A 23,760-nucleotide genomic window follows, 5' to 3' on the forward strand; every position below is an offset into this window, starting at 1 on the left:
ACGTAACAAAGTAATTTAATATGCGTATACCAAGTACATTACTAGTACGCTTTGAAAAATATTCAAAATGGTTGTCATTTTTGACATTCAAAGATTTTTCAAGATTTTTGGAAAATGTATCCATTATTTCTATCTTTTTTCACTCTAAGCTTGCGAATTACTTGGGTATTTAAAAAATCCCCTGATTTAGTTGCAGTGATTCAGACACAGTTAAACATTTGAGAAGTCTAACTGAATCCTTGTGGATAACTTCAGAACCTTTTTGGAAATGATTTATTAAAATAAACTTTGATTGCTGAAGCAACTTTTTTAGAAGTCGCTTAATGCAAAGATTGTTTTTTAAATTAGTTCAGGGGTCTTGTGGGCATTGCCCAAACCTAATTGCCCTTGAGAAGGTGGTGGTCAGCCACCTTCTTGAACCACTGCACTCCGTGTGTTTCGATACTCCCATAGCGACATTAGGTAGAGAGTTCACATTGTTTATGATACACATAAACAATATAAACTAGCAAAATCATGGCCCGTAACTTCCGAGCTCCCCAGCGTTGGAGTTGGGGTGTACCCGAGAGATGCACTGGGGAATCCCTCTCAGACGTCCCCAGGTAAGGGTTTGCACAGCAATTACTCAGAAGTGCACACTTCTTCTGGATAATTGTGCTGTGCTGGGAACCATCCGAAAATGCAGTTTAAGATGACAAACTTTGGATGGTTCCACCAGGGATATACCAATAGTTACTTACAAAAATCTAGCAGAATTGAAACCTCTTACTTCTGAGTAACTATTGTAAAGACCCAGACCGACCCCACAGGACACTCCCACACGTGAACCCCTCTGACACTCGCCAAACCCTGACCTCCGACACCCCCCGCACCGCGACCTCTGACACCCCCACTGATCCCTCAGCACCCCCCCCCGACCTCCAACCCCTTAGCCCCCTGACCTCCAACAACCCCTAGCCCCCTCGACCTCCGACATCCCCTAGCCCCTTTGACCTCCAACACCCCATCGAAACACCCGGGTCTCCGAACACCCCTCCACAATCCCTGCGGACCTCAGACACCTCCTGCGCAACCACCACCACGCCCCCCCCCCCCCCCCCCCCCCCCCCCCCCAACCCAACTCGGACACTCCCCTCCCCCCATGGACTTCCTCCCTGCTCCTGACTTCAGACCCCCAGTGACATCCCCCCGGACCTCTCACTCCCAACCAACACCACCCATGACCCGTCAGACCCCACCCCCACAACAACCTCCCCCCCCAGACCTCAGAACCCACCCCAAACCCCACCGACTTCCAATCCCCCCCACCACCGGACTTCCAACCGATTGACACCTCCCCCTCTCCCCGCCCCACCCACCCGGACCTCTGACCCACCCGACCGGACCGTCCCTGGACATTCCCACCCGCAAATCCTGTCCACTTACTTTCTCCCTGGTCTGACAATTCCCCTGGCCCTTTAAACTTACCTGCTTTACAGCAGCAAGTGCTGTTAAAAAATGGGAGCGTAGCCTCCTTGAATACACTGGAGCTAGACTTCACTGGGGCCTGTGAGGAGTCTTTCGATGCAGGCCCCAAACAGCTGCGGCAAACGGAAGCGTCAGCATAACTTTCAAGACCAAGTGAGTAGGTATTTATTTCTTCTCATTCTTGGGGCCAGCACTCTCCGATGCTGGTCGAAAGTCACGACCCAACGTTGTTGATACCTCATGCTATCAAAATTGCACCTTTTAGGGCCACCAGTGAAATGTAACAATCTTTTTCCTGTCTTTTTATTGTTTTGTTTATTATAGTTCGCAATGTTGTAGTTAAGAACAATTTGGTGTACGTCCTGCACTATTTTGTGTTTGCAATTCCAGAATACTGACATCTCTTGTCCTTGACCTTTCCAGCAAACTATCCCACCAGCCAGTGCTGCTTTTCCTGAGGGATCCATACATCCTGCCCACAGCCACAGGTAATCAACCCTGTCATCTGTTAACGGCTCTGTACTGTTTCAGTCCTTAACCCTGTAACGTTGTGTGAAAATGAAACTGAAGACTAACATCAATCCATTAGATTAAGACTTGGTTAGAAATGTTCTAAAAGAAGATGTGATGACTTGTGTCTTTCTTCTCTCCCCTCCGCCCCCCCCGCCTCCTTCTCTGTCCTTAAGAGCTCGTCCATGTTTCTCTACAGGATTGTTATTGACATGCCAATTCCAGTGTAAAGTAGTTGAGTACCGATTGAGATCTTTATTTTGATCTGAGCCCAATTTGGGCAAGCTTTCTTTTACTTTGATCATCTGGTCCTCCACCATACTATTGAGTAAGGACACCTAGTTGAAGATATGCTCAAGAGCTACACGCATTGGAGCGGAAGTGACCCTGAGGAAATTTTCATTCCTGGTAACCTCTGAGCAGTGCAGTAATAGAAAAATGGAAGCTGAATTTAGCACTTTCAGACACACCTTGTTGCTAAAAAAAAACCTCTCCTCCCACCTGAGTACAGAAAACTAAATTCATTAATTTCGTATCTATGTCAACTGAAATTGTTGTCATGCTAAGGGCTGGGGGAAAAAAATCACTGCAGTTGATTTACTTCATGAAATTTTGCGCTGAAGAATCAAGTGTTTTTCCCCATTTCTTTGATAATTAGGCCTTTCTCTGGGGTGCAGTATCCATTCTTTCCTTTCTTTGCAACTGATTAGTACAGTATTCAATAGCAGAAAAAAAGTTGCAAACTAAGTAGTTCAAATCCTTTCCAGCAGCCTTTAGACTTATCAGGAGGAAATACCTTTGAGGTTTATTGATCTGCAACATGGTTTTTGTAGTTTAGCCTGCAAAAGGTACCACTTAAATCAAATTTTATACTGTGGAATATAGCAGGGGATTTGGTGGAATAGTGGTAATGTCACTGGACCAGTAATTCAAAGGCCCAAGCTAATGCTCTGGGCAAATCTCACCAGGGCAGCTGTGGAATTTAAATTCAATTAATAAATCTGGAGTTGCTGGCTAGATGAAACCATCATCGATTGTCGTAAACACTCGTCTGGTTGACTAATGACCTTTGGGGAAGGAAATCTTCTGTCCTTACCTGGTCTGGCCTGGATGTGACTCCAGACCCACAGCAATGTGGTTGCTTCTTCAATGCCCTCTGAAATGGCCTAGCAAGCCACCCAGTTGTACCTAACTACTTCAAAGTCAAAAAGGAATGAAAGCGAATGGGCCACCTGGCAATGACTTAGGAACCAGAAACAACAACGCAGCACACATAGCGCTGTCGACCCTTCATAGTTCTCCTTACTAACATCTGAGCTTGTGCCAAAATTGGGAGAGGTATCCCACAGACTAGTCATGCATCAGCCTGACATAGTCATACTCACCGAATCATACCTTACAGACAATGTCCCAGATTTCACCATCACCATCCCTAGGTGTGTCATGTCCCACCGACAGAACAGACCCAGCAGAGGTGGTGGCACAGTGGTGTACAATCAGGAAGGAGTTGCCCTGGGAGTCCTCAACATTGACTCCGAAGTCTCATGGCATCAGGTCAAACATGGGCAGGGAAACTTCCTGCTGATTATCAACTACTGCACCACCCCACCCCACTCAACTAATGAATGAGTACTTCTCCATGCTGAACATCAGTTGGAAAAAGCACTGAGGGTGGCAAAGACATGGAATGTACTCTGGGTGGGGGGCTTCAATGTCCATCACCCATGGGTGGCTCACTATTGGCTGAGCTGGCCAAGTCCTGAAGGACATGGCTGCCAGACTGGGAATGCGGCAGGTAGTGAGGGAACCAACGAGGGAAAAAACATATTTGACCTCACCCTCACCAATCTATCCATCCATGACAGTATCAGTAGGAGTGACCGCTGCACAGTCCTTGTGGAGATGAAATCCCATCTTCACATTGAGGATACCCTCCATTGTGTTGTGTGGCATGCCACTGTGCTAACCGGGGGAGATTTCGAACAAATCTAGCAACTCAAAACTGGGAATCCATAAGGCGCTGTGGGCCATCAGCAGCAGCAGAATTGTACTCGAACACAATCTGTAACCTCATGGCCCGGCATATCCCCCACTCTGCCATTACCATCAAACCAGGGGATCAACCCTGGTTCAATGAAGAGTGCAGGAGGGCATTTTGGGGCCAGTTAATACCACTGATCTAGTCATTCTGCTGCAGCTTATATTGTAGAATTATTAAAGGAAGATTGATCCCAAAGTACTGGGGAGGATTTTCCCCTTGTCAGGCAGGTCCAGCGGACACACAACAGCCAACCGCCTGCGATCAGGCCCCAACTGCGATTTCACGCTGACTGGCCAATTAATGACCGGTCAGTGTGAATCATGCTCTGAAACGCTCAGCACTGCCTTTGGGGGGGGGGGGGGGTGGGGGTGGAGGGCAAGTGCAGCAGTCAGCACATGCATGTGGCTGCGCTCACAGAAAGCTCCCTGAAGGTTCAGAGCTGCCTCAGGTAGCTGAAGATTCATAATAATAAAAGATTTAAAAATTAAGGTTGACTCTATCACATGAGCAAGGACATGTTAGAAATGAGGTTTAAACATTTTTATTTTTAATTAACATCGGAAACGTCATCCCGCCCGTGGATGAGGTTTCCACAAAAAATCCAAAGGCCGCTTGGCCTTTTCACCCGAATGGTTGGACGGGCAGGTAAAAATTCCATTTAATGAATGAATCAATGGTTTAACGGCCCTCTTAATTGTCAGCGAGTGTGCTGCCGACCCCTACTCGCGCCAGCCAACCGAAACATCGCGTGAGTGCCCTCGCGCCGACGCCATCGTGTGAGTGCCCTCGCCCCAATGCCATCGTGTGAGTACCCTCGTCCTGACACCATCACGTGAGTGCCCTCGCCCTGACACCATCGCGTGAGTACCCTCGTCCTGACACCATCGCGTGAGTGCCCTCGTCCTGACACCATCGTGTGAGTGCCCTCGTCCTGACACCATCGTGTGAGTGCCCTCATCCTGACACCATCGCGTGAGTGTCCTCGCCCCAATGCCATCACGTGAGTGCCCTCGTCCTGACACCATCGTGTGAGTGCCCTTGCCCCAATGCCATCGTGTGAGTGTCCTCGTCCTGACACCATCGCGAGTGCCCTCGTCCTGACACTATCGCGTGAGTGCCCTCGCCCTGACACCATCGTGTGAGTGCCCTCGCCCCAATGCCATCGTGTGAGTACCCTCGTCCTGACACCATCACGTGAGTGCCCTCGCCCTGACACCATCGCGTGAGTACCCTCGTCCTGACACCATCGCGTGAGTGCCCTCGTCCTGACACCATCGTGTGAGTGCCCTCGTCCTGACACCATCGTGTGAGTGCCCTCATCCTGACACCATCGCGTGAGTGTCCTCGCCCCAATGCCATCACGTGAGTGCCCTCGTCCTGACACCATCGTGTGAGTGCCCTTGCCCCAATGCCATCGTGTGAGTGTCCTCGTCCTGACACCATCGCGAGTGCCCTCGTCCTGACACTATCGCGTGAGTGCCCTCGCCCTGACACCATCGTGTGAGTGCCCTCGCCCCAATGCCATCGTGTGAGTGCCCTCGCCCCAATGCCATCGTGTGAGTGTCCTCACCCTGACACCATCGTGTGAGTGCCCTCGTCCTGACACCATCGTGTGAGTGCCCTCGTCCTGACACCATCGTGTGAGTGCCCTCGCCCCAATGCCATCGTGAGTGCCCTCGTCCTGACACCATCGTGTGAGTGCCCTCGTCCCGACACCATCACGTGAGTGCCCTCGTCCTGACACCATCGTGTGAGTGCCCTCGCCCCGACGCCATCACGTGAGTGCCCTCGTCCTGACACCATCGTGAGTGCCCTCGCCCCGACGCCATCACGTGAGTGCCCTCGTCCTGACACCATCGTGTGAGTGCCCTCGCCCCGACGCCATCGTGTGAGTGCCCTCGTCCTGACACCATCGTGAGTGCCCTCGCCCCGACGCCATCGTGTGAGTGCCCTCGCCACAATGCCATCGTGTGAGTGCCCTCGTCCTGACACCATCGTGTGAGTGCCCTCGTCCTGACACCATCGTGTGAGTGCCCTCGTCCTGACACCATCGCGTGAGTGCCCTCGCCCCAATGCCATCGTGTGAGTGCCCTCGTCCTGACACCATCGCGTGAGTGCCCTCGCCCCAATGCCATCGTGTGAGTGCCCTCGCCCCAATGCCATCGTGTGAGTGCCCTCGTCCTGACACCATCGTGTGAGTGCCCTCGCCCCGACGCCATCACGTGAGTGCCCTCGTCCTGACACCATCGTGTGAGTGCCCTCGTCCTGACACCATCGTGTGAGTGCTCTCGTCCTGACACCATCGTGTGAGTGCCCTCGTCCTGACACCATCGTGTGAGTGCCCTCGTCCTGACACCATCGTGTGAGTGCCCTCGCCCTGACACCATCGCGAGTGCCCTCGTCCCGACACCATCGTGTGAGTGCCCTCGTCCTGACACCATCGTGTGAGTGCCCTCACCCCGACACCATCGTGTGAGTGCCCTCACCCCGACACCATCGTGTGAGTGCCCTCGTCCTGCCACCATCGTGTGAGTGCCCTCGTCCTGACACCATCGTGTGAGTGCCCTCGTCCTGACACCATCGCGTGAGTGCCCTCGTGCCGACACCATCGCGTGAGTGCCCTCGTCCTGACACCATCGTGTGAGTGCCCTCGCCCCAATGCCATCGTGTGTGCCCTCGCCCCAATGCCATCGTGTGAGTGCCCTCGCCCTGACACCATCGTGTGAGTGCCCTCGTCCTGACACCATCGTGTGAGTGCCCTCGCCCCAATGCCACCGTGTGTGCCCTCGCCCCAATGCCATCGTGTGAGTGCCCTCGTCCTGACACCATCACGTGAGTGCCCTCGTCCCGACACCATCGCGTGAGTGCCCTCGTCCTGACACCATCGCATGAGTGCCCTCGCCCCAATGCCATCGTGTGAGTGCCCTCGTCCTGACACCATCGCGAGTGCCCTCGCCCCAAAGCCATCGTGTGAGTGCCCTCTCCCCAATGCCATCATGTGAGTGCCCTCGTCCTGACACCATCGTGAGTGCCCTCGCCCTGACACCATCGTGTGAGTGCCCTCGTCCTGACACCATCGTGAGTGCCCTCGCCCTGACACCATCGTGTGAGTGCCCTCGTCCTGACACCATCGTGTGAGTGCCCTCGTCCTGACACCTTCGTGTGAGTGCCCTCGCCCCAATGCCATCGTGTGAGTGCCCTCACCCTGACACCATCGTGTGAGTGCCCTCACCCTGACACCATCGTGTGAGTGCCCTCGCCCTGACACCATCGTGTGAGTGCCCTCGTCCTGACACCATCGTGTGAGTGCCCTCACCCTGACACCATCGTGTGAGTGCCCTCGCCCTGACACCATCGTGTGAGTGCCCTCGTCCTGACACCATCGTGTGAGTGCCCTCGTCCTGACACCTTCGTGTGAGTGCCCTCGTCCTGACACCATCGTGTGAGTGCCCTCGCCCCAATGCCATCGTGTGAGTGCCCTCGTCCTGACACCATCGTGTGAGTGCCCTCATCCTGACACCATCGTGTGAGTGCCCTCGCCCCAATGCCATCGTGTGAGTGCCCTCACCCTGACACCATCGTGTGAGTGCCCTCGCCCTGACACCATTGTGTGAGTGCCCTCGTCCTGACACCATTGTGTGAGTGCCCTCGTCCTGACACCATCGTGTGAGTGCCCTCGTCCTGACACCATCGTGTGAGTGCCCTCGTCCTGACACCATCGTGTGAGTGCCCTCGCCCCAATGCCATCGTGTGAGTGCCCTCGCCCCAATGCCATCGTGTGAGTGCCCTCGTCCTGACACCATCGTGTGAGTGCCCTCGTCCTGACACCATCGTGTGAGTGCCCTCGTCCTGACACCTTCGTGTGAGTGCCCTCGTCCTGACACCATCGTGTGAGTGCCCTCGTCCTGACACCATCGTGTGAGTGCCCTCGCCCCATTGCCATCGTGTGAGTGCCCTCGTCCTGACACCATCGTGTGAGTGCCCTCGTCCTGACACCATCGTGTGAGTGCCCTCGTCCTGACACCTTCGTGTGAGTGCCCTCGTCCTGACACCATCGTGTGAGTGCCCTCGTCCTGACACCATCGTGTGAGTGCCCTCGTCCTGACACCATCGTGTGAGTGCCCTCGCCCCGACACCATCGTGTGAGTGCCCTCGCCCCAATGCCATCGTGTGAGTGCCCTCGTCCTGACACCATCGTGTGAGTGCCCTCGCCCCAATGCCATCGTGTGAGTGCCCTCGCCCCAATGCCATCGTGTGAGTGCCCTCGTCCTGACACCATCGTGTGAGTGCCCTCGCCCCAATGCCATCGTGTGAGTGCCCTCGCCCCAATGCCATCGTGTGAGTGCCCTCGCCCCAATGCCATCGCGTGAGTGCCCTCGCCCCGACACCATCGTGAGTGCCCTCGCCCCGATGCCATCGTGTGAGTGCCCTCGCCCCAATGCCATCGTGTGAGTGCCCTCGCCCCGATGCCATCGCGTGAGTGCCCTCGTCCTGACACCATCGTGTGAGTGCCCTCACCCCAATGCCATCGTGTGAGTGCCCTCACCCCGACACCATCGTGTGAGTGCCCTCGTCCTGACACCATCGTGTGAGTGTCCTCTCCCCAATGCCATCGCGTGAGTGCCCTCGCCCCAATGCCATCGTGTGAGTGCCCTCGTCCTGACACCATCGTGTGAGTGCCCTCGTCCTGACACCATCGTGTGAGTGCCCTCGCCCCAATGCCATCACATGAGTGCCCTCGTCCTGACACCATCGTGTGAGTGCCCTTGCCCCAATGCCATCGCGTGAGTGCCCTCGTCCTGACACCATCGCGAGTGCCCTCGTCCTGACACCATCGCGTGAGTGCCCTCGCCCTGACACCATCGTGTGAGTGCCCTCGCCCCAATGCCATCGTGTGAGTGCCCTCGCCCCAATGCCATCGTGTGAGTGTCCTCACCCTGACACCATCGTGTGAGTGCCCTCGTCCTGACACCATCGTGTGAGTGCCATCGCCCCATTGCCATCGTGAGTGCCCTCGTCCTGACACCATCGTGTGAGTGCCCTCGCCCTGACACCATCGTGTGAGTGCCCTCGTCCTGACACCATCGTGTGAGTGCCCTCACCCCAATGCCATCACGTGAGTGCCCTCGTCCTGACACCATCGTGTGAGTGCCCTCGTCCTGACACCATCGTGTGAGTGCCCTAGCCCCGACTCCATCACGTGAGTGCCCTCGTCCTGACACCATCGTGTGAGTGCCCTCGTCCTGACACCATCGTGTGAGTGCCCTCGTCCTGACACCATCGTGTGAGTGCCCTTGTCCTGACACCATCGTGTGAGAGCCCTCGCACCGACACCATCGTGTGAGTGCCCTCGTCCTGACGCCATCGTGTGAGTGCCCTCGCCCCAATGCCATCGTGAGTGCCCTCGTCCTGACGCCATCGTGTGAGTGCCCTCGCCCCAATGCCATCACGTGAGTGCCCTCGCCCCGACACCATCGTGAGTGCCTTCGTCCTGACACCATCGTGAGTGCCCTCGCCCCAATGTCATCGTGAGTGCCCTCGTCCTGACACCATCGTGAGTGCCCTCGCCCCAATGTCATCGTGAGTGCCCTCGTCCTGACACCATCGTGTGAGTGCCCTCGCCCCGACACCATCGTGTGAGTGCCCTCGCCCCGACACCATCGTGTGAGTGCCCTCGCCCCGACACCATCGTGAGTGTCCTCGCCCCAACACCATCGTGTGAGTACCCTTGCCCCAATGTCATCGCGTGAGTGCCCTCGTCCTGACACCATTGCGAGTGCCCTCGTCCTGACACCATCGCGTGAGTGCCCTCGTCCTGACACCATCGTGTGAGTGCCCTCGCCCCAATGCCATCGTGTGAGTGCCCTCGCCCCAATGCCATCGTGTGAGTGCCCTCGCCCTGACACCATTGTGTGAGTGCCCTCGTCCTGACACCATCGTGTGAGTGCCCTCGCCCCGACACCATCGTGTGAGTGCCCTCGCCCCGACACCATCGTGTGAGTGCCCTCGCCCCGACACCATCGTGAGTGCCCTCGCCCCGACACCATCGTGTGAGTGTCCTCGCCCCAATGTCATCGCGTGAGTGCCCTCACCCCAATGCCATCGTGTGAGTGCCCTCGCCCCAATGCCATCGTGTGAGTGCCCTCGCCCCAATGCCATCACGTGAGTGCCCTCGCCCCAATGCCATCGCGCGCTATTTTTCTCCCTTTCAGGTCAGGCGCACAACCGCCCCCAGCGTGAGAAAAATTATGCCCGTTGAAAACACAAGGGCATTTCTAGGGAGCTTGTGAGAGGTTTTGGATTCCTCACCAAGATCTCAAGGAACGATGCAAAGATTCTTTAGCTCTTTCTATTTGAAGTTTTGTCAAACCAAACCAAAAGCTTCTTGTCTTGAGCCATTACTACCAATCCAAATTTTCTTCTGTCACATGACTGAAATACAAGCTACAAAATAAAAACTAGCAAATGTCTCTCTCGTGTGTAGTAGCGTCGCGGCTATGGTACTGAACTTAAAACCTAGAGGTTGAGAGTCCAAATGCCACCGTAGTAAATTTAAATTTAAAATTGAATTCAGTAAATCTGGAAATTTGTGAACGAGCACGTGACTGTGTCAATGGCTGGAGTGATATTCTTTCTTCTTCTTCCGTGCCCATGATAACTTTTTAAAAATATATATTATATATAGATTTTTGTGTAACTACTGGTGGAGTACATCTACACATTACCTTGATGTTGCAGCGCATAACAAAATTCATTCCACAAATGGACGGACAAACAAAATCAGAGGGAACGTTGCTTGGTACCTGCCTCCTCACCCTGTCCCTCGGAGTCGACGGCAACGGCAAACCACCACTGACAAAAAAAAATTGCCAAGAGAAATGGCTCAGGATGAAGCCACAGCAGAAACAAGCCAAGGATCTGCCTTTGGGCAGAGCACATATACCATAGCACACCATACTCATTTATTAATTACTACATAATTTTCATCTTTTATATCTAACTATTAAATGGTTATATCAGCCTCTTACCAATCATGGTATTTTTCAATGAAACTTAACAGACCCACCTTTGTGAACTATTTAACACCCTCTTAAAATCATAGCACAAGGAGGAGCCATTTAGGCCATCATTCCACCGACAAGGACAAAGGCAGCAGATACATGGGCGCACCATCACCGTTTCATGTATAAGGATAGCTGTACTTCTTCAGTGCGTTCTCAGTGAGAGGCTTTATTGAACTGAAGAGAAATGGCAGCCTACTGTCAGCTTGCCTCACGGAAGAGTGGCATGACTATGGCAAGCCAGGTAGCACACTTAGTAAAGATTGCAATTCCAAAACCCAAACACCCCCCTTTTCATACTGAACAGAAGATACAAACATCCCTGTTTTCCTAGCGAACAAAAGACACACTTGCATGCATGATGCTGTGTGACTGTGAGTTATCCAAGTTACCCACAGTACACCCATTGTTCTCATGCACTAACAACTGCCTGTTCTACTAGTCAGTCTCAACACATGCATTGCACACATGGGCCTGAATTTTTCAGGTGGCGGGTGGGCTCGGCGGGAGCGGGCAGGGGGCAGTCACGAAGCCGATCGCCACCCACGATCAGCTCTGCACTGCCATTTTATGAGAGCGAGCCAATTAAGGCCCACCCAGCGTACGACACGAACGGTAGCGCTCATGGCTACTTGTGCGGGCAGGGGGCCAGGGGCGGGGGGGAGGGAAAGTTGGGGCTAGTACTCTTTCGTGCATGTGGGCAAAGCAACGCTTCAATCTCCGTGAGGCACAGAGCTGCCTCAGGGAGATTGAAGGGCTATTGTAATTATTAAATAAATGGATGTAAAATTCAACTAAACATGTCTCCTCATGTGACCTGTTTGATCTTGCAGAAAAAATATTTATTTATTTAATAAAAGCTTTAGGAAACCTCATCCCGCTCGTGGATGAGGTTTCCTAAAAAAAAAAACCGCGAAGGCCACTTGGCCTGTCTGCCAACCTTAAGGTTGGATGGGCAGTGTTAACAATTCCCTTAATCACTTCCTTAATAGGCCATTTACAGATCGGTGGGCACACAGACGACTCCGGCGAGTGCCCGCCAAACAAAATATTGCGGGACTGTGCGGTGACGTTGGGATGCGTGCCCAGCATCATCACATGTCGGTTTCTCAGGCCCGTCCCCCGCACACCGACTGAAAAATCCTGCCCGTAGTTTATAAACCGTGTAGGACTCCTAATGAAACACTGGCGCGTTGACATTGGCTGTTCGTCTGGGTGATGTTCCTTGTCCGGAGAGTGGCAGTCCCGTGGCCCTTGTTGCCTTGATGACTTGTTGTCGTTCCATTGCAGTTGTTGGGGACTTGTGGACCTTTGGGATTGATGGTACCTCTGTACTCAATACAGCTGCTGAGATCCCTTCTCCTTGACCGGCCAATTGCTGTGAAAGAACAGCTTCGCTAGTTGTTCAGATGTGCCTGCGGTTGCGCCAGTATATTTGGTCATTCACTTTCACTGCATACAATCAAGGTGACAATTTCTCTACGCAGGTGCCAGTTTCCACACGGGCTGACTCCTGTTGAAAGCGTTGAAAGTTTGCACCCTGACTGGCTCTCCAGTGCTCAGCTCCGGGAACGCTTTGCCAGTCTTGTCAAACTGGAATTCGGCTGTCAGTCGCCTTTGAATCTTTTCACCCCCGCCCGTAAAAACTTCTGGGGCCGAATGTTCTGCCTGTCGGAAGGATCAGTCGGGAGCCGGTGCGGGTCGTCACGGAGCCGATCGCCACCCGCAATCGGCTGCAACCGCCATTTTGCCTGGGCAGGCCAATTAAGAGCCACCCAGCATGATGCGCGCCCAGTGGCGCTCGGCGCTACCTGTGCGGGCGGTGGGAGGAGGGAGAGTCGGGGCCTGCGCGTGAAAGTGCGCAGAAATCTCCCCGAGGCACGGGGCTGCGTCAGGGGGATTAAGTTCACGTTGAAATTCTGAAAAGAAGGATTAAACTTATTCAGACATGTCCCCTCGGGTGACAGTGTCACATGAGCTGGGACACGTTTATGAATTGGGCAAAATTTATTTACTCATTTAATAAAACCTTCATGAAACCTCATCCTGTCCGTGGATGAGGTTTCATGAAAAACGCGAAGGCTGCCTGGGCTCTTCGCCTGCCCCCCCCTGCCAACCTTAAGGTTGGATGGGCAGGCCTGTCAACGACCTAAATTTGTTTATTAATGGCCTCACCAGGCCTTTAGCAGTTTGGCGGGTGCGCAGCCGCTTTCAGTGCACACCTGCCGAGCGGAAGATCTGAGTGATGAGCAGTGACGTTGGGATGCACACCCGACTTCACCATGCGTCATTTTACATGTCGGCTTGCCAGGGCCCAACCCCCCACACCGACGGGAAAATTCTCCCCCTGGTTTCAGTAGCTTTTTTGCGATCGGAAGAGTAGTCTGCTTGCAGCATGCCAACAGACTCGGACAGGATTACTTTCCATGCCTTCGGTCTGTGTATTTCACCGCTCGAGAATTACCTTGGGCAGGATCGCCCCCCCCCCGCCCGGCGGGAAGTTGAAATGAGGGCACGCGAGAGATGCACCTCTGATCGGCACCCCCTTATCGGGGGGCGTGTTGCCATTTTATCCGCTATCCGCTCCCTGTGCAGACGGGGATGGGGGGCGGGGGGAGATTCCCTAAACCCGAGAATGCACTCTTTTGCGCGTGCGCATGAAAGAGCGCTCTCATGTCCCTGAGGCTAAGTGCTGCCTCAGGGAGATCGGCTGTACGGTCAAAAATATTAAAAAATAGAAAAAGAAAACATCCCTGACATGTCCTCTCACGTGACACGTTCACATGAGTTGGGACATATCCATAACTTTTTTAAAAACTTGAATTGAATTTTTTAAACCTACATGATCCCTTCATCCCACCTGTGGATGAGGTTTCATGCTTTTTTCAATGCCTGCCAGGGTTGGACAAGCAGGTCCATTAGCTATTTCAATGACTCTATCAATGGCCTCAATTGGCCATTGACAGGTCGGCGGGCGCACAGCTGATTTTGCTGCACCCCCGCCTACCTGAAAATTTAAAGGGGGGCGCGGTGATATCGGGAGTTCCGCCCAACGTCACCGCGCGTCATTCTATGCATCAGCGAGCGGGCCCCCCCCCCCACTTACCAATGGGAAAATCCTGCCCCTTGTATACATCTGTGCGACATTGGCTTAATTTCTTGATGAGTCTCCGGCAATTTTCACTGTCGCCTCATTCTTTTTATTCAACTGGGGATAGTGTGGAGACATTGTGTAGCACTGAATTTCCCAATCCTTTAAACACACCTTTGTCCCCCTCGCTGATCTGTTCTGCTATCAATGGTTTTGTGTGCTGTGACACGTTGTGATCTCTCTTGGCACGTTCAGGTTTACCAATCCAAACTTTAGGCTTGCTTCACCTGAATATATAGCCTCTGTCTTACTTTCAAAGGCTTCATTTTCAGATCACCATGTTGAGCCACTTCATCCAAATAAGGTTATTATGTTGCATGACGCACCAGTGTCTATTTGGCATTTCTTGTTTGCTTGACATGCTCCCTCAGCCATCATCATTGTAACAGTCACAAACCATTTGCCTCCTATAGACTTGACTGAACCAACTTGTTGTATTGTGTACAGTTTTGGTTCAGTTTGGGTTCTGTCAGGTCACTCAGCTACTGACCTCATTGCAGCCTTGGTTCAAACATGGGCAAAAGAGCTGAACTCCTGAGGTGAAGTGAGAGTGACTGCCCTTGACATCAAGGCAGCGTTTGACCGAGTGTGGAATCAAGGAACCCTAGCAAAATTGGAGTCAATGGGAACTGGGGGGAAAACTCTCTGCTGTTTGGAGTCATACCTAGCACAAAGGAAGATGGTTGTGGTTGTTGGAGGTTAATCATCTCAGCTCCAGGACATCACTGCAGGAGTTCCTCAGGGTAGTGTCCTCAGCCCAACCATCTTCGGCTGCTTCATCAATGATCTTCCTTCCATCGTAAGGTCAGAAGTGGGGATGATCGCTGATGATTGCACAATGTTCAGCACCATTCATGACTCCTCAGATATGGAAGCAGTCCATGCCCAAATGAAGGAAGACCTGGACAATACCCAAGCTTGGGCTGACAACTGGCAAGCAACATTCATGCCACACAAGTGTCAGACAATTACCATCTCCAACAAGAGAGAATCCAACCATCGCCCCTTAATGTTCAATGGCATTACCATCACTGAATCCCCCACCATCAACATCCTGTGGGTTACCAGTGACCAGAAACTGAACTGGACTAGCCATATAAATACTGTGGCTACCAGAGCAGGTCAGAGACCAGGAATCCTGCTGTGAGTAACTCACCTCCTAACTCCCCAAGGCCTGCCCACCATCTACAAGGCACAAGTCAGGAGTGTGATGGAATACTCTCCATTTGATGGCATGAGTGCAACTCCAACAACACTCAAGAAGCTTGACACCATCCAGGACAAAGCAGCCCACTTGATTGGCACCCCATCCACAAACATTCACTCCCTCCTCCGCCAAGGCACAGTGGCAGCAGTGTGTACCATCTACAAGATGCACTGCAGAAATTCACCAAGGTTCCTTAGGCAGCACCTTCCAAATCCATGACTGCTACTATCTAGAAGGATAAGGACAGCAGATACATGGGAACACCACCAGCTGCAAGTTTCCCTCCAAGCCAATCACCATCCTGGCTTGGAAATATACCACCATTCCTTCACTGTCACTGGGTCAAAATACTGGAATTGCCTCCCTAACAGCACTGTGGGAGTATCTACACCATGTGAACTGCAGTGATTCAAGAAGGCAGCTCACCACCACCTTCTCAAGGGCAACTAGGAATGGGAAATAAATGCTGGCCCAGCCAGCGAGGCTCACGTCCCCTAAGTGAATAAGAAAAGAGTTCTTCATTAGACTCCTCTGCTGATATCTCTCCCATGGCCACCTGTATAGACTTGTTTTGCTTTTTACTGGCCAAGCACTTGTGTGTGAAATGGTTTTGCTTCTTGCAGTTAAAGGATTGCTTGCATCATGCCCTTTGTCTGAGATTGCTCTGCTCTTTCAGCTGCAATGTCTCTCAGCATAATGTATCTCCTGGTCTGCTCAGCCAAACATATGCTCTTCTGATGTTTCACAACTCCCATATTTTGACACTAGTCTATTGCTTTCTTTAGTGTCAGTTTCTCATCTTTCAATAGACTTGCTTTCACCGAGGGGTCTCTCACACCTAAGTCCAATATATCTTTCATCAGATAATCGTTTGGTTGCCTGAATTCGCATGATTCTGCAAGCTGTGTTAACTGAAATCACATTCAATGTTCAATGCCATTGTTCTAACTCTGAACTCTAGTGCTCATATGTAACATTCACTCAGGGTTCGAAGTGTGCGTTCAGGGCTTTCAAAATCTCTGTCATCTTTTTTTCTTTGCTCATCTGTTAGATTTAGGGTGGCATACACTTTGTAGCAGCCCTTTCCCAGCAGCGTTAAAAGTGTGGCTGCTCTTATCAGCTCAGGCTTGTTCATTAAGTCTGTTGCAATCTCATAGTCTTGTCATTGTTAGTGGAAAAACTGCCAGTTTTGCCACATACCATTGTCTAATGTTACTGGAAATGGGATTGGAAAATTTACAGCAGCCATTTTTACTCACTCAGTATTTATTGCAGCCATTGTCCGTTTTCCTTTGTCCTTTTCAGCAACTTTTTATTTTTTGCAGATTTGAACCTTTCTGTGTTCCTGGGTTCTCAGTGTCTCCTCTGCATCATTTCCAGGGTTCAAAAATTTATATATTTTCTCCACTTCTGGCACCATGTTTCATGTATAAGGACAGCTGTACTTCTTCAGTGCGTTCTCAGTGAGAGGCAGAATCACCTGACTATGGCAAGCCACTTAGTAAAGATTGCATTTCCAAAACCCAAACAGCCACCAGTTCCCCTCCAATCCACACACCATCCTAACTTGGAACTATATCATTGTCGCTGGGTCAAAATCCTGGAACTCCCACCCTAACACCACCGTGGATGTACCTACACCACTTGGACCACAGCAGTTGAAGGAGGTGGTTCACTATCAACTTCACAAGGACTATTAGGGATGAGCAACGAATGCTGGCCTAGCCAGCAATGCCACGTCCTGTGAAAGAATATTCAAAACATGTCCATGCCAACTCTCTGCAAAAGCAATTCAGCTAGTCCCACTCTCCTGGCTTTTCCCTGTCGCCTGCAATTTTTTTCTCTTCAGTTAGTTATCAAATTCCCTTTTGGAAATCACGAATGAATCTGCCTCCACCGCATTCTCAAGCAGTGCATTCCAGATCCTAATTACTCACTACGTTAAAAAGAAAGTCTTACCTCATGCCACCAGTGGTTCCTTTGTTAATCACCTTAAATTGGTGTCCGCTAGTTCATGGGATCTACTCTGTCCAGCCCCCTCATGATTCTGAACATCTCTATCAAATCTCCTCTCAACCTTCTCTTCTCTAAAGAAAACAATCCCAGCTCCTTCAATCTATCCACGTAACTAAAGTTTCTCGTCCTGGGAACCATTCTTGTAAAAGTTCTCTGCACCCTCTCCAACACCTTCACATTCTTCCTTGGTCCATTTCATGGTTATAGCCATATTTCACTGAAAGCTATAATTTAGCCATCCAGGAATTTATCCTTAATAAGCTTACTATGCTTCAAGATTTTTTATTCCTAAGAGTATATTTGTATTATATTTTAATTTCTCTCATTTACTCTAAATATTATTCTCTTTGGGAATAAAGTTTTATTTCATCTATTTACTGAAGTATTAATCCCCATCTCTTTCCCATCTAGTTTAAATGAATTCCCATTTGCCTATCTGCATCTCAGTTGTCTATTGTACAGTTTATCCATTTAACCTAATGCAAGGAAATTAATGAAAAGATCTATTTTTGTTCTATTATTTTTCTAACCGTTTGTTTTCTTTTTGGCACAGCTATACTTCCAATTAGAAAAGCTTCTAATTATAACATAATTGATAACATTGATTAGTAGTCAATCTGATTTGGCGTTTTGTTTCAACATTTTAATTGTGTAACCAGTATCATTTAAAGTAATAAGTACTCAAATAACAGTATTGGGGAGGAGCTTAGCAGGAACTTCACATTCTATATATTATTTAAAGAGAACATGATTAAGAATGAAAACTACTGCAGTACATGGATATTTCGTGAAAACCAGTGAAGCTCCATCTTGCTTCTAAATGGAAAGTATTCCTCCCTCCCACCTAGTCTTTCAAAATTAATAATTCTCAAAGTGCAGATTTCTTATATCTCTTCTGTTCTTAAATTGCCTATTTTGAAAATATTGGCCCAGATCTTCTGGTCAGTTCTTGGGGACCTTGTCCAAAAAATGGGATGGAAGCCCTGACTGTAGGCAGTTAATTGCCTGATCCTCGTAAAAATTTCTTGCAGGGCCCCCAGAACTAGAGTTGCCCCCAAATTCCCAGCTAGTGGACGGGACCAATGACACCCAATAAAATCCTGGCCATGGTTTCTAGTTGGCCACAAAGTTGAAGTGACACTGAAAACAGGTCCTAACCTCCAGATTAAGACTGTTACGATAAAATCGCTTTAATGTGGAAACAAGTTTTGCTAATTTTGCAGTGCAAATCTCTTAGGGTTTCAGACCGAGCACAAAATTTGAAATTATTTCAAAACATGTTACAAAAACTAAAGTGTTCTAATGTTGAAAATGCAATCTGGGTTCTTCTGGTAAATTCAGTTAATATTTGGAGTATTATAGACAGAAAAAGATATAACGGAAGCAGGAAGGAAACATAGGGAAGATATGATGCTGTTCACTGAATGTGTAAAGGCAGTGATTTGAGGAATAGTACTGCTTGAACTTGTACCAGGGAATCAGGTCATTTAAAAAAAAACTCATCCTCGATGCCATTTTTTTTCCCTTTAACTTTCTTGATTTATTCCTTTTCCGCAGAAAAGGTTTGGGAGTGGGGAGGGGGGGAATGGGGGAGTTGTCATAGTTGAGCTGCCTTCACCCAATATTCACATCCTTGAGCTCCAGCAGATGTTGCTCGAGGGTAATGAAGCAGCAACCATGCTAGCTGAGATTAGCTCAGATCACATCTGACATTGAATCTGAGATTTTCTTAGTTCCACACTGCTGCTGTTCCAAGGAAGATGAAAGAGGAGCAGAACTGGATGGTAGTTTTCTACTTATATATATTGTTTCTGTCCACTGTATATCCTTAGTAAAAAAAGAAAAAATAATGGATTCTTTAACATGCAATTGGATGCAGTGACAGAGAGTTCTCGAACTAGAGTGATACCTTGTGTGACCATTTCTCATTCCAAATTTTTCTTATCTACTTAATAAGTTGATTTGGTTGCAGAATTTGAAGGAACTTTTGATGTTTCACTTCTGCTACGATAAATATTCTTATTGAAATTATCACAGTAGCAATAATATACAAATCCCAAAGGGACTAACTTTCAGGCAAAGAATTTGTTTTAATGGGAGCTTATTTTCTTAAAATATTTCAGACACTCAAGTGAATGTCTGAAAAATGGGCTTACAAACTTACTAATAAGTCTGGATCAGTCTTGAAAGTCAAACTAAGATCCAGATTTCCACCATAGAGGCAGAAAGCTCAAGTCAGGAAAACTCCCGACTCTTGGGACCTGGCTCCATGGAAACGACTCTCATAAACACGATTTTTGCTCCGGGGAGTTGTGGGAGCATGACCAAGTCGGCCTGCCGTCTCCGGAGACAGTTCAGAGGTGGCCACAGAAGTGGGTGAGTGCCAAGGCAGGCTGGTTAGAAGACCTGCCTCGGCTCTCTGGGATGTCGACCTGATTTTATAAGATGTTTTGTCCTTTAGCCTTCACTACTTAGATGTGAATACTGGGTGAAGGGCACTATGACAACTCCCCTCATAACCCCCTACCCAACCCATACCCCCTCATAACCCCCATGCTACCTCACTGGCCCCCATGCCACCTACATGCCCCTTCGTATCCCCATGCTACCTCCATGGCCATTGAAACACCCCATACCACCTCCATAGCCACTCATACCCCCATGCCATCTCCATGCTCCCTTATCCCCACGTCACCTCATATCTCCATATATCTCTTACCCCCCCCCCATTCCACCTCCAAGCCTCTCACCCAATATGCACTATGGGCAGACCTAAGGAGCCATATGGAGATGCAAAAAAAACTTCTCACAATCTAAGAAAGCTCTCACTCATGCTCATTAATGAAACCCATTCAAAGATTTTAAATCCCTTGAAGTGGTCAATATGTTATAAAAACAAACAAATTTCTACTCAGTAACCATATTGAACACAGCTAATCTTCTAATCACCTCTTAAAACTGGCAATTAAAATGTGAATTCAGCACCCCTGCCGAGATAAGTGGCTTTGAAGCTTTTGAAACTCAGCCAATCATTCATAATGGGCGCAGCTGTAATAACAGAAATGTCAACAATAAAGTCTATTGAAACTGCAGGAACAGGTTATAATGTTCTTTTTCTAAGCGACACAGATGGCCTCTCAACCAATGCACTTCAGCATATTTGTATGCTGCGTATTTGTTTTCTTACTCTAACTAACAGCTGCAACCTATTTTTTTTTTTCATTTTTTAAGTGCTGGGGATTTAAATAATTTCAAATCATGACACTTAAACAGACCCTACTCCTCTTCATCAGCAATTACACCTCCTCCATGAATTCATGTCTGACAAACTGCAGATTAAGGCCCTGGGAATAGTGAAGATGTGGTCTGTTTGAATTAAGAAGTAACTTTAAATGGCTCCGCTGAGTTTGAGTTTCCTGCCTGTGTGATTCACATCCCACCCCTTCCCTCACCAGCAAAACTGAAATTCAACTCGGCGGAAATTCGGCTTTATGTGTTTTATTCAGAAGTGACAGATTATTTCCATTGTGCCTAGGCCACAACTGAATTTAGAAGTCAAGGTGCAACCAGACCAGAGCACATAACAGCTTCAGCCTGACTATCTCAGAGTTGTAGTCTGCTGATTTGGTAGAGTTTCTCAATGCATTCGCTTTGTTGATTACTCAAGGTATCATCTTGAGCAATCATCCCCCAATCTCACAATACATTGAAGCAAATAAAACTCAAGTATAACTTCGATTTTGATAGTAATTGTGTTAACTATAAGTCTGGCCTTTCTTTCTGTTGTGATCTCCTAGATGACTTCCCGAATGTAGTTATTGAAGGTGTTCTACATGGGATATACTATCCATACCTTCAGCTAAGGTAGAGCAGAATCTACAACAAAAATGCGTCTCAAGAGACCCAACCACAAGAGTAACAAGTAACAACTATTAAAGGTGCACATTTTTTATAAGCAGCTGTCAGTCAGCTCTGATTGATTTTCCTTGGCAAGTTGTACATCTGAAGCTCAATACACTTTTTTTTAACTTTTACATAACACATTACATTAACTTGTGTATATATATTTAAAAAGGGCTGTCATATAAATGTTTATCATTGAATGTGTGACAAATTTCAATGCGAACCCTGAGAGTATGGAACTCGTTATAATGCGGAATCCATATTTTTTTGAATTTTAAAATCAAGAACATCACATCGTTGTTAAATGGAGAACATTTCTATTTTAAGCCTTAGATTTTTTTCTGTTAGAAGAACTCTAATCAGTGCAATAACGGTTATTGTAAATAAACATTTCAGGTAGAAATGTGTTTGCATTTGATAATGTAGAAATGAAAACCAAGATATCTGTAAATCACACAATAGCCCTTTATACTTAAGTTTGTAATTTTGTTAACACTTCATTGAATGAGAAAAGCATACCTATTATTTTATAATTATTTTATGTAATAAATTTGGACAGCACTGAACAAAAATGAATGATTTCTGTCCTATTGATTAATTTTCATTATGTACCTTAAATCTTACTATGGTCATATTTTCAGATGTTGCTTACAGGGCTGGGAATCTTCACCATTGACTTCTGCACAGTTGCAGCTAATGTGAGAACTAGAAACTGCTTTCTTTTCTGTAGCCTGAGCTGCTTTTTCTGTAGACCAACCAAACTGCACCATCAACCAAGAAAATGCGTCCCACTGTTACGAAGAAACATATTCGACAACCTGACTGAGAGTAGGAAAAATATCAGCTAAGATAATTTGAACATGTGCCCTAAGCTTTTGTTCAGAAGGTGTTGGCGACCATGGACTTCCATGTGTTGGTCCATGGTTATGCTTGGCAAGGTCCTGCAGTGGTTTACTATTGCCTTCTGCAGGTTCTAGTTAAGCAGGAGACTCTCCTGCTCTTATCACCTGCCATAGGCGTATTGGAAGAATTTGCAGGTTGAAAATCAACCTATTTGGCCATGTTATGAATGTGCCTTCCATGACCATCAAGTCCTGGAGTGGGACTCAAACCCGGAGCTTCTGGCCCTGAGGTAGGGATGCTGTGTGACACAAGACCTTCCTGGCCCACTTCTCCACTTATTTTAAAATAAGCGCTTTTAGTAGCTACCCTAGACCATAATTATGAGGCAAATAAACACAAAATACTCAGCAGGTCTGGCAACATCTGTAGAGAGAGAGAGAGAAACAGAGTTAACATTTCAAGTCAAATGTGAATCTTCTTAAGTATTTTGAGGCCTCTGAATTCTGCTGACCTTTTGAGGAAATGACCAAATGGTGTGATATTGTGGTGTAAATAGCCTAAGAGTAAATACCAGACAAAGAAACTTTCCTCCACTTATTACATTGAGACAAATCCAGTAAAGCATCATTGGTTGGGCAAATGCTGAACTTCATTTTATGGAATGTGACTCAATGTAGCCACAATAGCATTTAGATGAATATTGATAGTACAGATTAAAAAGCAGAAAATCTTGCCTGAAAAGTTTATTAGAACTATTTGAAAGAGTAACTAAATTGCTATAAGATTCACACAGTTGATATCATGTATTTGAATATTAAGATCTTGAATAAAGATCTACATGTGATGATTTTGAAGAAAATGAATATCCCTAAAATTAATGGAAAATTAGCTAACTTGTATGATGGCTTCAACAATAAAAAGCAAAAGTTGATAAAGCAAAAATGTATTCTGTGGGCCAGTGATTAGTGTTGCTTTTAGAAGCGAGAGCTCAGTTCCCTGCTGGTTAAAGAAACCATGAGCAAAATTAAGGAGAGTAGTTCTAGTCTTCCATAACTTGATGATTCCTGCATGTGATGTAAAAGACAAAATGCTGTTAAGAGATCAAACTTACCAGATTTCCGAGCAGCGGCCAGGAACTACAAATCCCAGCATGCCCCAGGAGTTTCCATACATGCGTGGATCAGGAGCAGGTGGTGCATGTGCAATCAAGTGTGCAGACTTGCAGATATCATAAACTGTTTTATCTTTCTGTCCTTTTAAAGAGTACTTTGATTGGTCAGAAACCGTGGAATCTGTGGCTTTATTCTATTAGTAAGGGCTGGGGAACTCAAACTTTGTCTACTTTAATCAAAAAAGTTACTGGTCCCTAACTGAATCGTACCAAAAACTCAGGGGCCTGGCCCAGGAACATAACATAAATTGGGGGCTCTTGTGGGATTTTGAATCCACAGACAGATACGAGGGCTGGGACTTGCTGAGGTTAGAGTGATGGAAGATTTCCACATTGCATTTGAATTTTACTGTGGTGACTGAAAACCAGAATGGCTTTGTCAATCACTAC

At 48.4% G+C, this 23,760-nt stretch overlaps 1 protein-coding gene across 1 annotated transcript in view; it reads left to right on the forward strand.

Annotated features, from left to right (window-relative positions):
• The window catches only part of LOC121277408 (sorting nexin-24-like), a 229,079-nt gene extending 207,151 nt beyond the window's left edge, over nt 1-21,928 (forward strand). Inside the window, exons 6-7 of the mRNA XM_041186837.1 lie at nt 1,891-1,955; nt 21,251-21,928. Coding sequence (XP_041042771.1) covers nt 1,891-1,955; nt 21,251-21,321 — 136 coding nt within the window. The 3' untranslated portion in view covers nt 21,322-21,928. The remainder of the gene's footprint in view (nt 1-1,890; nt 1,956-21,250) is intronic.
• Nucleotides 21,929-23,760: the final 1,832 nt, after the last annotated feature.

The sequence above is a fragment of the Carcharodon carcharias genome, chromosome 4, assembly GCF_017639515.1.
Source record: "Carcharodon carcharias isolate sCarCar2 chromosome 4, sCarCar2.pri, whole genome shotgun sequence".
In the NCBI taxonomy this organism is placed as follows: domain Eukaryota; kingdom Metazoa; phylum Chordata; class Chondrichthyes; order Lamniformes; family Lamnidae; genus Carcharodon; species Carcharodon carcharias.